Source organism: Oncorhynchus gorbuscha, linkage group LG01 (genome assembly GCF_021184085.1).
Source record: "Oncorhynchus gorbuscha isolate QuinsamMale2020 ecotype Even-year linkage group LG01, OgorEven_v1.0, whole genome shotgun sequence".
Lineage (NCBI taxonomy): Eukaryota > Metazoa > Chordata > Actinopteri > Salmoniformes > Salmonidae > Oncorhynchus > Oncorhynchus gorbuscha.
In genome coordinates, this window is record NC_060173.1 from 44,427,062 (window position 1) to 44,440,128 (window position 13,067).

Sequence of the window (13,067 nt, forward strand, 5' to 3'; positions counted from 1 at the left end):
GACCCCAAACAAATCTGTCCCTCACAATGGCGGTTATAAACTCAACCCCGAAGACCACAATGCACTTCTATGGAGCTGACCGTCAGGAAGTGGGATATTGTGGTGGAACAAAGGGAACTGGCAACTTTCATTGTAAAGTATTTGCAGGAGTATAACTGAAGCCATTGTTCTATCACTTCTTATCTGTAGCTGTTTATGTTGTTGCTCTTGGCCTTTTGACTGATTGACATGAGATAAATACTAAAAGGCCTTGTGTGTCAGTTTCAATTTTTTTCAACCGATTTGCCTAGCCTTCTCTATGGCTAGTTTGTGCCCTCAGAGTAGTGAGGGTGTCAGCCAGGGAGTGTGTTCTTTTTTTCATGGTGACTCGCTTCAATGGACAGCTAATTTGGGATCTGAGCCAGAGGTTTTGGGGGAAATATGAGAGGCCAACCTCCCGCAATCATGCAGTGTCGGTGACCGCTCGACCGCAAGACTCCAGCGAGCTGCCATTCAAGACCCGGCTGGCTCAGAGCCATATATTTAGAGAGGTCAACTTTTAGAATTTTGAATATTGTTTTAATTCAGTTTGTTTAAATATTCCCCATGTAATGTTAATGGGGACCTAACATGGCTGCCATAGAATGTTGTAGTGTCATGTACTATAAATTCATCATAATGCAGAAACTGCATTGGCATTGGAATGGGTTTGGACCGGGTAGATCATTCCTGGGATCATGCTGATGAGGTGTGTGTGTGTTTGTGCTTATATTTATCCTATTTCACACATGCACAGGTATGTACTAATATGCATATATGAATTGGAAATGTGTTTTTTGCATATCCCATCTTGTCCTGAGACAAGCCCGGAGAGTGGGGTCACGGCCAGTGTCTGCCGTGGCAACCATGGAGAAAGAAATGAGGGTTAAGTGCCTTGCCTTGCACATCAACAGATTTTTTACCTTGTTGGTTCAAGCTAGCGACCTTTCGGTTACGTTTTAACCCCTAAGCTACCTGCTCTTTGTGTGTGTGTGTGTGTGTGTGTGTGTGTGTGTGTGTGTGTGTGTGTGTGTGTGTGTGTGTGTGTGTGTGTGTGTGTGTGTGTGTGTGTGTGTGTGTGTGTGTGTGTGTGTGTGTGTGTGTGTGTGTGTGTGTGTAGCGTAGGGGAGGAGGCACATTCACCGAAACAGCTGTTCCAGATGTTGCCCTGGACATGTCACAATCCAGGGCAGAGGAATGGGCCTGGGCTAGTGAGTTAACCTGTCCCTGCTACCTTCCCAGGTAGTGTTGTGTTGCACAAAAACAGACTACATGGTCCTTTGGGGTCATGTCAGACCGTGTGCTCAGCCAGTCACAGCCATACAGAAAGAGCTGAGCAACTACACGAGCTGTCAGAACGCTTTGGCTGCTTTGAGCTGGTCAACTATTCCGATGTCATTCTCTGTTCTCTGTCTGCGGATCTAAATATGTGAAGGCCTTGTTCTTTTTGGTCAGCCAATGTTGCAGTACGGGTAGCATTTATGCAGGCCACTACTGCCCTCTATGTTTCCCCTTACTACTACAACAAGTACCACACTGAAGCTCTGCTAATAGGAACACGGCCTGTGTTACTCAAGGGAATGTGTACAGTGTAATAGAATTACCGGTATACATAATCGACAACAAAATTTGATGGCGCACTAATAAAGCACGTTTTAAAAGCACGGACAGATAAAACAAAACTTCAGTACTTAAGACAAGGAAATGTAAAGTTTTCCTAACGGGCTTCCGAGTCCCTTTGCATTAAGAGAGTAGTAAAAGCCACGATCAAAACAAGACAACTGAATGGTCTTCAGGTCATATATGGCAAATCATGTGTGTTACAGTATGTTGGTGCTTGTAGTTGAGACACAGAGAGAGGGAGAGAGAGAGAGCGAAAGAAAGGAGGGAGAGAGAGACACAGAGAAAAGGAGAGCGAGACCAAGAGAGAGCCTGAGAAGCCCCCCTTTACGGAGGACGTGAAATGTCTGTCAGTGGTCTGCCAAGCCGTTCATATAGCCAGACAGTCTTCATACAGACACACTGAGGCTCCTCTGTGGTTCTGACACTGTGCCCTATCCCCTGTCGCTCCTCTGTTGCTCCCCTGTTGCTCCCCTGTCCCTCCTCTGTTGCTCCTCTCTCTGAACAAGTGAGGCATCCCATTGAGTTGGCTCATTTACATTCTAAGATAAAGGACTTCTGATCCAGCCTATTAAACTGTTACATCGCCTGACAAGACTGCTGATTTCCCTACATAAGTAGGCAGCCTATGCAGTATATGAAAGCCGTTCGATTTCTCGTAAATGTATCTTTAAATCCCATGTTCTTAAAGGGATAGTTAGGGATTTTGACAATAAAGCCCTTTATCCACTTCCCCAGAGTCAGTTGATCTCATGTACACCATTTTTTTATGTCTCTGCGTCCAGTGTGAAGAAAGTTAGAAGTAGTTTCGCGAGCCAATGCTAACTAGCGCTAGTTGCTATACGACAGAGGAGAGTATTATGGCTCTTCATTATTTTGTTCTATGCACTCTGCATGCTCTGTTCAAAGGGAGTGAGGTACCAGAAAAGGACTGATATCACAAGGTCTGTATATGTGACAACATGTGTTCTCTAACCGTAACCTAGCAACCCTGGCAATGTGGTCCTGCACTGCCCCGGCACCGCAACAACCCACTTGTTTTCACTCATGGAGGTCCTTCCATCACATGACTTATTATGACCACTTCCTACACCCACTGGGGTTCTCCCTGCTGATTTAACCTGCTCTGGCACTTCTCTCCTCTGCCCTTGTACCTAATCAGCAGGGGGTTCCCCCAGTCTCTCTCCTCTCTCCCTAGAGTTTCCCCTGTCTCCTCCTCAGGCTTTTGGTCACTGTGCATTAGAACCCAGCTCTGGACCGATACTGAGTCCTCCTTCTCCCTCTCTGTTTCTTCCTCTCTCTCGCTCTCTCTCACTCTTGTTTTTCTATTCTTCTCTTTCTCTTTCCCTCTTTCTCCCTCCCTCTTACCTTCCCTGACTCCCTCTCCCTCTCTCATTCTGCACAAAGGAGAAACCAGAGCTGGCCTTGCTCCCTGCATCTGTGACTCTGCGTGTGAACCGTGTGTGCGGTGGTGAGATCGTCCCAGTGAGTTTGGGGAGGAACGCAGGAGACAATTAGGGACTTCAAAGGAGCCCTGTGTGCAGGTGTGAGGGCCGTCTGACACAGTGCTCTAATCTGAGGGCTGCTTGTCAGTTGCACGCCCCTGTCAAACATGGAACTCCTTTGAAGGTCTCTCAGGCACAATGCAGTATCTTTACGTTACAAATGTTGCATATACATGCTTGCAACCCCGGGCATGTGCACACGCAAGCAGGGCATGCAACCAGGCACCAATCTCTGTGCCATAAGAAAACACATACACACACACACTTGAATAACTACACAGCGACAAGTGTTAATTTTTTTCAGGATAGTAAAAAGGGTATTTTTACTTGGGTAAACAAACACAGAACAATGAGCTGATAAACATATATTTTGTCATTGCCTCCATGAAAGAGACCCATATTTTTGTCCGCCGCTGATTAGTTAATGATTCTAGTTATGTTCATCTTTTTTTTTTAAATAGAAAAGCACATCAGTCTCCACATCGGTCTCCATTGTTAATTCAGTCATCATGTGTGTTATAGTCGGTGGACATAAGAAGTGCATTAGTCGTCTCTCTGAGTTGTCATAGAGATACTTATGGCCCCTATGGGAACAGAGACAAATATACAGTGTTTATAACTGAGTGTAAATTGGTCCCTTACGCAGGCTTAGTAAACAGAGCCGAGCTTGCTGGTATTCCTCTGTCCTGGCAGAATGGGTGCATCTCGGTAGCCTAGTGGTTAGAGCGTTTTGCCAGTTCAGTTGAAGGCATCCCCCTTTCCCCTTCCCTTACATATACAGGGTGGACCCTGGGCCTCTCCTTCCCTCTCAACCACACACCCAAACCAACCCACCCACAATCCCAGCCAGCCAGGCCACCAGCAGCATGTGGAACTGATCATAGATCCTCATCGAACACCCAGAGCAAATAGCAACTAGCAGGTCATAAACAGATCAGGTACTGCTTATATATATATATATACACAGTGGGGAGAACAAGCATTTGATACACTGCCGACTTTGCAGGTTTTCCTACTTACAAAGCATGTAGCGGTCTGTCATTTTCTATCATAGGTACACTTCAACTGTGAGAGACGGAATCTATAAACAAAAATCCAGAAAATCACATTGTATGATTTTTAAGTAATTAATTTGCATTTTATTGCATGACATAAGTATTTGATCACCTACCAACCAGTAAGAATTCTGGCTCTCACAGACATGTTAGTTTTTCTTTAAGAAGCTCTCCTGTTCTCCACTCATTACCTGTATTAACTGCACCTGTTTGAACTCGTTACCTGTATAAAAGACCCCTGTCCACACACTCAATCAAACAGACTCCAACCTCTCCACAATGGCCAAGACCAGAGAGCTGTGTAAGGACATCAGGGATAAAATTGTAGACCTGCACAAGGCTGGGATGGGCTACAGGACAATAGGCAAGCAGCTTGGTGAGAAGGCAACAACTGTTGGCGCAATTATTATAAAATCTGGGGCTCCATGCAAGATCTCACCTCGTGGGGCATCAATGATCATGAGGAAGTTGAGGGATCAGTCCAGAATTACACGACAGGACCTGGTCAATGACCTGAAGAGAGCTGGGACCACAGTCTCAAAGAAAACCATTAGTAACACACTACGCCATCATGGATTAAAATCCTACAGCGCACGCAAGGTCCCCCTGCTCAAGCCAGCGCATGTGCAGGCCCGTCTGAAGTTTGCCAATGACCATCTGGATGATCCAGGGGAGGAATGGGAGAAGGTCACGTGGTCTGATGAGACAAAAATAGAGCCTTTTGGTCTAAACTCCACTCGCCGTGTTTGGAGGAAGAAGAAGGATGAGTACAACCCCAACCCCCATCCCAACCGTTAAGCATGGAGGTGGAAACATCATTCTTTGGGGAAGCTTTTCTACAAAGGGAACAGGATGACTGCACCGTATTAAGGGGAGGATGGATGGGGCCATGTATCGCGAGATCTTGGCCAACAACCTCCTTCCCACAGTAAGAGCATTGAAGATGGGTCGTGGCTGGGTCTTCCAGCATGACAACGACCTGAAACACACAGCCCGGGCAACTAAGGAGTAGCTCCGTAAGAAGCATCTCCAGACCTGAACCCAATAGAAAATATTTTGAGGGAGCTGAAAGTCCTTATTGTCCAGCGACAGCCCCGAAACCTGAAGGATCTGGAGAAGGTCTGTATGGAGGAGTGGGCCAAAATCCCCGCTACAGTGTGTGCAAACTTGGTCAAGAACTACAGGGAACGTATGATCTCTGTAATTGCAAACATAGGTTTCTGTTCCAAATATTAAGTTCTGCTTTTCTGATGTATCAAATACTTATGTCATGCAATAAATGCAAATGAATTACTTAAAAATCATACAATGTGATTTTCTGGATTTTTGTTTTAGATTCCGTCTCTCACAGTTGAAGTGTACCTATGATAAAAATGACAGACCTCGACATGCTTTGTAAGTAGGAAAACCTGCAAAATCGGCAGTGTATCAAATACTTGTTCTCCCCACTGTAAATATATATATACAGTGCCTTGCGAAAGTATTCGCCCCGCTTGAACTTTGCGACCTTTTGCCACATTTCAGGCTTCAAACATAAAGATATAAAACTGTATTTTTTTTGTGAGAATCAACAACAAGTGGGACACAATCATGAAGTGGAACGACATTTATTGGATATTTCAAACTTTTTTAACAAATCAAAAACTGAAAAATTGGGCGTGCAAAATTATTCAGCCCCTTTACTTTCAGTGCAGCAAACTCTCTCCAGAAGTTCAGTGAGAATCTCTGAATGATCCAATGTTGACCTAAATGACTAATGATGATAAATACAATCCACCTGTGTGTAATCAAGTCTCCGTATAAATGCACCTGCACTGTGATAGTCTCAGAGGTGCGTTAAAAGCACAGAGAGCATCATGAAGAACAAGGAACACACCAGGCAGGTTCGAGATACTGTTGTGAAGAAGTTTAAAGCCGGATTGGATACAAAAAGATTTCCCAAGCTTTAAACATCCCAAAGAGCACTGTGCAAGCGATAATATTGAAATGGAAGGAGTATCAAACCACTGCAAATCTACCAAGACCTGGCCGTCCCTCTAAACTTTCAGCTCATACAAGGAGAAGACTGATCAGAGATGCAGCCAAGAGGCCCATGATCACTCTGGATGAACTGCAGAGATCTACAGCTGAGGTGGGAGACTCTGTCCATAGGACAACAATCAGTCGTATATTGCACAAATCTGGCCTTTATGGAAGAGTGGCAAGAAGAAAGCCATTTCTTAAAGATATCCATAAAAAGTGTAGTTTAAAGTTTGCCACAAGCCACCTGGGAGACACACCAAACATGTGGAAGAAGGTGCTCTGGTCAGATGAAACCAAAATTGAACTTTTTGGCAACAATGCAAAACATTATGTTTGGCATAAAAGCAACACAGCTCATCACCCTGAACACACCATCCCCACTGTCAAACATGGTGGTGGCAGCATCATGGTTTGGGCCTGCTTTTCTTCAGCAGGGACAGGGAGGATGGTTAAAATTGATGGGAAGATGGATGGAGCCAAATATACAGGACCATTCTGGAAGAAAACCTGATGGAGTCTGCAAAAGACCTGAGACTGGGACGGGGATTTTTCTTCCAACAAGACAATGATCCAAATCATAAAGCAAAATCTACAATGGAATGGTTCAAAAATAAACATATCCAGGTGTTAGAATGGCCAAGTCAAAGTCCAGACCTGAATCCAATCGAGAATCTGTGGAAAGAACTGAAAACTGCTGTTCACAAATGCTCTCCATCCAACCTCACTGAGCACGAGCTGTTTTGCAAGGAGGAATGGGAAAAAATGTCAGTCTCTCGATGTGCAAAACTGATAGAGACATATCCCAAGCGACTTACAGCTGTAATCACAGCAAAAGGTGACGCTACAAAGTATTAACTTAAGGGGGCTGAATAATTTTGCACACCCAATTTTTCAGTTTTTGATTTGTTAAAAAAGTTTGAAATATCCAATAAATGTCGTTCCACTTCATGATTGTGTCCCACTTGTTGTTGATTCTTCACAAAGAAATACAGTTTTATATCTTTATGTTTGAAGCCTGAAATGTGGCAAAAGGTCGCAAAGTTCAAGGGGGCCGAATACCTTCGCAAGGCACTGTATATGAGAAGAGAGAATGATTATTCTCACTGACTCTGGAAGAGCAATTAAATCTCTGGCTGCCAAAGCGTGCACAGCATTCTGTCCTGGTTATTTCATTATAACTGTTGATGTATATGCGCCAGACCTCTAGACTTAATCACAACAGCATCTCGACTTGCATGCTTCCAAGGGTATTCTCAGATATAGGAATGGGGAAGACTACTATTTGGTGGAGAAGAATAACAGAGCTTTTAAACTCATTGGCAGATATAATTGTATCTCCAACATTTCCCACAAGAGGGCACTGTTGTTAATCTACAATACATGCTACAGCGATGACAAAAGTGGAACCATGTCACGTGGTACATTTTTTACACTAGGGAAGTTGCTCAATCTTGGGAACAAAAAAAAACAACATTTTTTTAGGGTACTTCAATGAACAAGGAAATAGATATATATATATAAAAACGATATCTAGATACGTTACCGAGGTAAGCGCCATGGATGACAATTGTAACGCTTGCCTTTTAAGTGTTTCCTCATGATGGAAAAACACGACTGTAGAACATGTGTAATTGTTCTTTTTCAGGATGAGCAACACAATAACATCGGCTACATTTATTCGAAACCTCAACTATGGGGTTCGACGAAAACTGTCTGACTTATTGGACCCTCAAGACAGCTGGAAAGACGTTATTGTTTCAATACATAAACCCACAGGGGAGCCGAGGTACTCTCAGCAACATCTAAGGTAATGTGCCAATCAGCTACTTCTCTGACGGCTGTGACACCATCGCCATCATAACAAGTTGTAACCTTCTGTCAAGCCTGCATGATATTTAGTAACATGTTTTTGGGTTGTTTCCCTTTTCTACTGCTCCATTCTGGAACTAACCTTCATATAACAGGCGATTTGAAGCAGTGGTTTTACAGGGAAGAAGTCCTACCATGGAGCTCCTGAATGACTGGGGGACATCTAACAGCACCGTGGGAGAGTTAGTGGACATTCTGATGAGCCACAGGTTAATGGCTGCAGCCAGTATTATTCTACCAGGTTGGGTACTACAGTAGGCAATATGCATTAGATCAAGGACTATCTAGTATTTTGACTGCCTGTTCATCAGTCGTCTGGCCTTCATGTGTGTATTTATTTCAACAGTGCCCCGTCATTATTTGTATCTAAATTCTATATTTGACCCAGATGCAATCAATAACCCCCGTCCAGCAGTCCCCCAGCCACCTGATTCTCCCAGAGACAAAGAGATGGTAGGCAACAGCGATGCTGCAACAAGACCCCTGGGGAGGACAGAGGCACAGACAAAGGAACAGCCACCACCAGCCAGCACCTCAGAGCCACAGGAGGACCCGGAACCCAATGGCACTGCAGGTGACCTGCATATAAATGTGTTATAATCAGTGGAGGTGTACTGAGTGCCCAGAACGTAGTGATACATGTGGTTATAGATTCTATATAGATTAGCTTCATAGGTTATTTTACTTGCGGTTTAATGACACACATATGGTGACAGGATACTGTTATAGATTGTGTTTAGTGAGATGAAATGTGTAAACTAGGCCTATTAGATTGAACCTGTTCAGTCGTGTGTGTCACAGTGCACACAACACCCAGTAGGTGGCAGCATATGTGCAGTGCTCAATAAACTATGATAACTGCACTAAGAATTATCCTCATGAACAGGTTTGTCCGTTGATCCTTAGGTTTTCTCAGGCTTTCTTTCCACGAGCTGAAGAAGATAACTGGTCATTTTGACGAGAGGCCAGTGAGTGACGGTGGGAGCAGACTTGGTGAGGGCGGCTTTGGAACGGTCTACAAAGGCCTCATCAATGGCAAACCTGTGGCAGTGAAGAAACTACACTCAGTAGGTGTTAATTGTTCTCTCTGGCACTAACACCTTATTGTTTGTTCCGTGTGCGAGTCGAGTTGTTGTCCATATTTGATTATCCAGCACATTCTCAATGGTGACTAAAACTTCTGTCACCTTCTTTTTAGATGGAAGACATCTCACTTGAAGAGCTGAGCGTTCAGTTCATTCAAGAGGTCCAAACTCTTATGGTGTAGGTGTTTCTTTTCTGCTCGTCCGTTGTTGTTTTGTGAGGAGTCCTTGTACGCTAGCTGACCTGCTGTCGGACCACGTCATTACACCTCTATTCCATTAATGGAATCAATAGCTTGTGTGTGCTCAATATCTCACAATCAGACAACACATCTACCTCCTATGTCTCCGCTAACAAAAAATCAACAGAGAAATGTCCCGAGCGACCTACATCTTAGAGCGGGACTTTACTTAGGAACTCTCCAGAGATTGGTTTTTAGATTGAGTAGATTTAATTTACCTTCAACTCTCTTTAACGTTGAAAGAACAGGCCACTGTTTGTCTGATAAGAGCCCTCTTATTTTCACAGGTTGAAACACGAAAACCTAGTAGACATGGTTGGCTTTTCCCGTGATGGCCATCACCCCTGTTTGGTGTATGCTTACATGTCCAATGGTTCATTGCTAGATCGTCTGGCTTGCTTGGTAAGCATACATATCCGCCTGGCATCTCCCGTCACTTTATTAATACAGAACCGTTGAGATAAAAATAGATTTTAAGCAAGAGAGACCTTTTACATGTACTTTGTCTTTGTGACTATATTTATTTCATTGTAGGATGGTAGCCCTCCTCTTTCCTGGCACAGGAGATGTTTGATCGCTGTGGGAACGGCCAGAGGCTTAGATTATCTGCACAGCAACCACCATGTCCACAGAGATGTCAAGAGGTAACTGTGGACATTTTCTATAATGCATTTCCCATGGCACTTTATCATATTTTAGACATTTTAATCATGGACGGACAACCTTGTCATATCAGTCTCAATGTTATTCATGAGTGCTAAATCATTTCTATCTGGCAGTGGTAATATTTTGCTGGATGAATTGCTTGTGCCGAAGATCTCCGATTTTGGGCTGACCCGAGCCTCAGCCACGCGATCGTCGGCGACAGTGATGACAGAGAGGATTGTGGGTACAACAGCATACATGGCAAATGAGGCACTCAGGGGCGAGATCACTCCTAAATCTGACATCTACAGTTTTGGAGTGGTGAGTTGTTCTTTACAGCTACACAAATGTATGGAACTAACACAATGCACAGACGTTATACAATACAATGTGAAATCCACACCGCATTGATTTGATGATTAGCAACACCACATGACAAGTGGAATTGACCCTTTGCTAAGCCCCGCCCCAGAATATTGGGCAACCAATGGATAGCAACTGTCACCAAGTCCGACACCTCGCATGATAGCCAGTGAGGGCTATGGAAAAATAGTTTTCTAAAAAAAAAATGTATGTTTAAATGGAGTGTTTTTCAAATCCGAAATGATACTTTTGTTACATTGTTTGCTAGCTCAGCTGGTTAGCTAGCTCTGTCTCAAAGAATCCTCCATGTGCAGCTATTACAGCCTTGCAGACCTTTGGCATTCTAGTTGTATTTTTTTTAGGTAATCTGAAGACATTTCACCCCATGCTTCCTGAAGCAACTCCCATAAACTGGATTGACTTGATGGGCACTTCTTACGGTCAAGCTGCTCCCACAACAGCTCAATAGGGTTGAGATCCGGTGACTGTGCTGGCCACTCCATTATAGACAGAATACCAGCTGACTGCTTCTTCCCTAAATAGTTCTTGCATAGTTGGGAGCTGTTCTTTGGGTCATTGTCCTGTTGTAGGAGGAAATGGCATGGCGTTGCAAAATGGAGTGATTTCCTTCCTTCTGCAAAATCCCTTTTACCCTGTACAAATCTCCCACTTTACCACCACCAAAGCACCCCCAGACCATCACATTGCCTCCAACATGCTTGACTGATGGCGTCAATCACTCCTCCAGCGTCTTTTCATTTGATCTACATCTCACAAATGTTCTTCTTTGTGATCCGAACACCTCAAACTTAGATTTGTCTGTCCATAACACTTTTTTTACAATCTTCCTCTGTCCAGTGTCTGTGTTCTTTTGCCCCTCTTAATCTTGTCTGTTTATTGGCCAATTATAATGACAGTCCACCATAACATACCCAAGAGTTTCCTGATTAGCAAGGGGTAGTCTGTGTTTCATTGTTGTCCGAGGTTTTAACAGTAACCAAGAGGGGCTTAGCGAAGGGTCAATTTTGGCAGCACCTCATGTGGCTACACCACACCATTATGACAAACAGGTAAAGTGTTAGTTTCCTTTCTCACCATCACTTTAAAGACCTAAATAGAGCCTAGAAGATACAGCGACAAGAATATTGAATTTATTGAGAAACTGCAACGTAAGTAAAACTCATGAAATGGAATTGTCAGTTCAGCAGTTTACCTCAGTGCCAGACTCCAAAAACTACTGACACACACAGAATTATCGGACCCGTAAGTCAGAATCATGCACCTTTGCCAGTCTACCAGCCAATCAATTACACAATGAAATATCATTAAAGGTTGCACCACAATGATACATTAAAAAAACATGTAGGCAAATGTTTATTTAGGCCAATAATGGAAAATGTGGGAACAGTATTGTATGACATAAATGACCTTCTCTAATGTCAGCAGTCTAATATGAGGTCAGGTCATCTGTGTGTTGAACCTGGTCATAAACCAACAGCTACTGTCTTGTGTTCAGCCTGACAGCCCTGGGAACAGTATCTTCAATATAGCATACTTTATTATTAGTGGAGAGTTATATATATAATATATAGAGGCCTGTTGTTAGCTGGAGCCAAGTGGTTCATCTTAAGGTTTCTGTCATCTACAGGTGTTGCTAGAAATATTGTCTGGACTCCCGCCAGTTGATGAAAACCGTGATCCCAAGTTCCTGGTGAGCAAAGCAGCACAATGGAATCTTTCTCTATACTCTTCAGACTTCACCATCCCCCAATACAGTACACATGAATGCATGTTATCTAAAGAAAATGATTTACTATACAGTATCAATCAAAAAGGCAGTTATTTGTGCAGCAAATACTTACTAACCTTCTACTCTTTGCTCCCGGTGGAACATTTGTAGATTATAGATGGCAGTGATCTACTTCTCTGGTCTGCCAGTGTAGTTACCACTGCAGGCAGTGGCTGATGGCTGTGTGTGTTTCAGTGGTTTGTTACGGCTGTTTGTTATGATTTGTTACGACTGTTATGATTTGTTATGGCTGTTATCATTTATGACTTATGACTTGTTATGGCTGTTATAGATGGAGATGAAAGATGAGATTGATGAGGAGGAAATGGCCCTGGAGGACTTTGTGGACAAGAAGATGACAGACTGGGACCTGCCATTGGTGGAGAGGACCTACTTCTTAGCGAGCGACTGTCTCAGTGACAAGAAGAACAAACGGCCACTGATGGAAGAGGTGTGTGATGCCATTACAGTTGGTAGCTCTTTGGTTTACGGTACCGTTTCCACTGGTATGCAGCAGCAATGCGTCCTTTGTGGTGCTTAGCTGTTAGTGATCAACACAATCGCTTACTACTAGCTGCTTATGGTCTGTATCACACTGAAATGTCAATATTTCAATAGGTCCTGACAGAGCTTGAAGATGTTGTCAAAAGCATTTCACTGGAACAGCTGGGACCCCAGAGTGAAGCATAGAAAACAGGAAGAATGACTATCCCTCACTCATTTTCCTTAAGTTTACTTTGCTGAAGAAAAGGACCAAACATGTTACACCAGTCTTGTATTTTTTGCCAAAATAAATATATTTTCCATCTTTGTTGAATTGCTTGATATGTACTGTAAGTATATCATTGGACAAGTAG

General features: G+C 43.5%; 1 protein-coding gene across 1 annotated transcript; it reads left to right on the plus strand.

The window, feature by feature from the left end:
- Positions 1-7,609: 7,609 nt before the first annotated feature.
- On the plus strand, positions 7,610-13,021 carry LOC124038309 (interleukin-1 receptor-associated kinase 4-like). Its single transcript, XM_046354029.1, has 12 exons — positions 7,610-7,767; positions 7,866-8,027; positions 8,185-8,330; positions 8,478-8,663; positions 8,996-9,156; positions 9,288-9,352; positions 9,701-9,815; positions 9,948-10,057; positions 10,193-10,379; positions 12,070-12,132; positions 12,503-12,661; positions 12,829-13,021. Exons 2-12 carry the CDS (start codon positions 7,867-7,869, stop codon positions 12,898-12,900), a joined length of 1,425 nt encoding a protein of 474 aa, XP_046209985.1. The 5' UTR covers positions 7,610-7,767; position 7,866; the 3' UTR covers positions 12,901-13,021.
- The last annotated feature ends 46 nt before the right edge of the window (positions 13,022-13,067 follow it).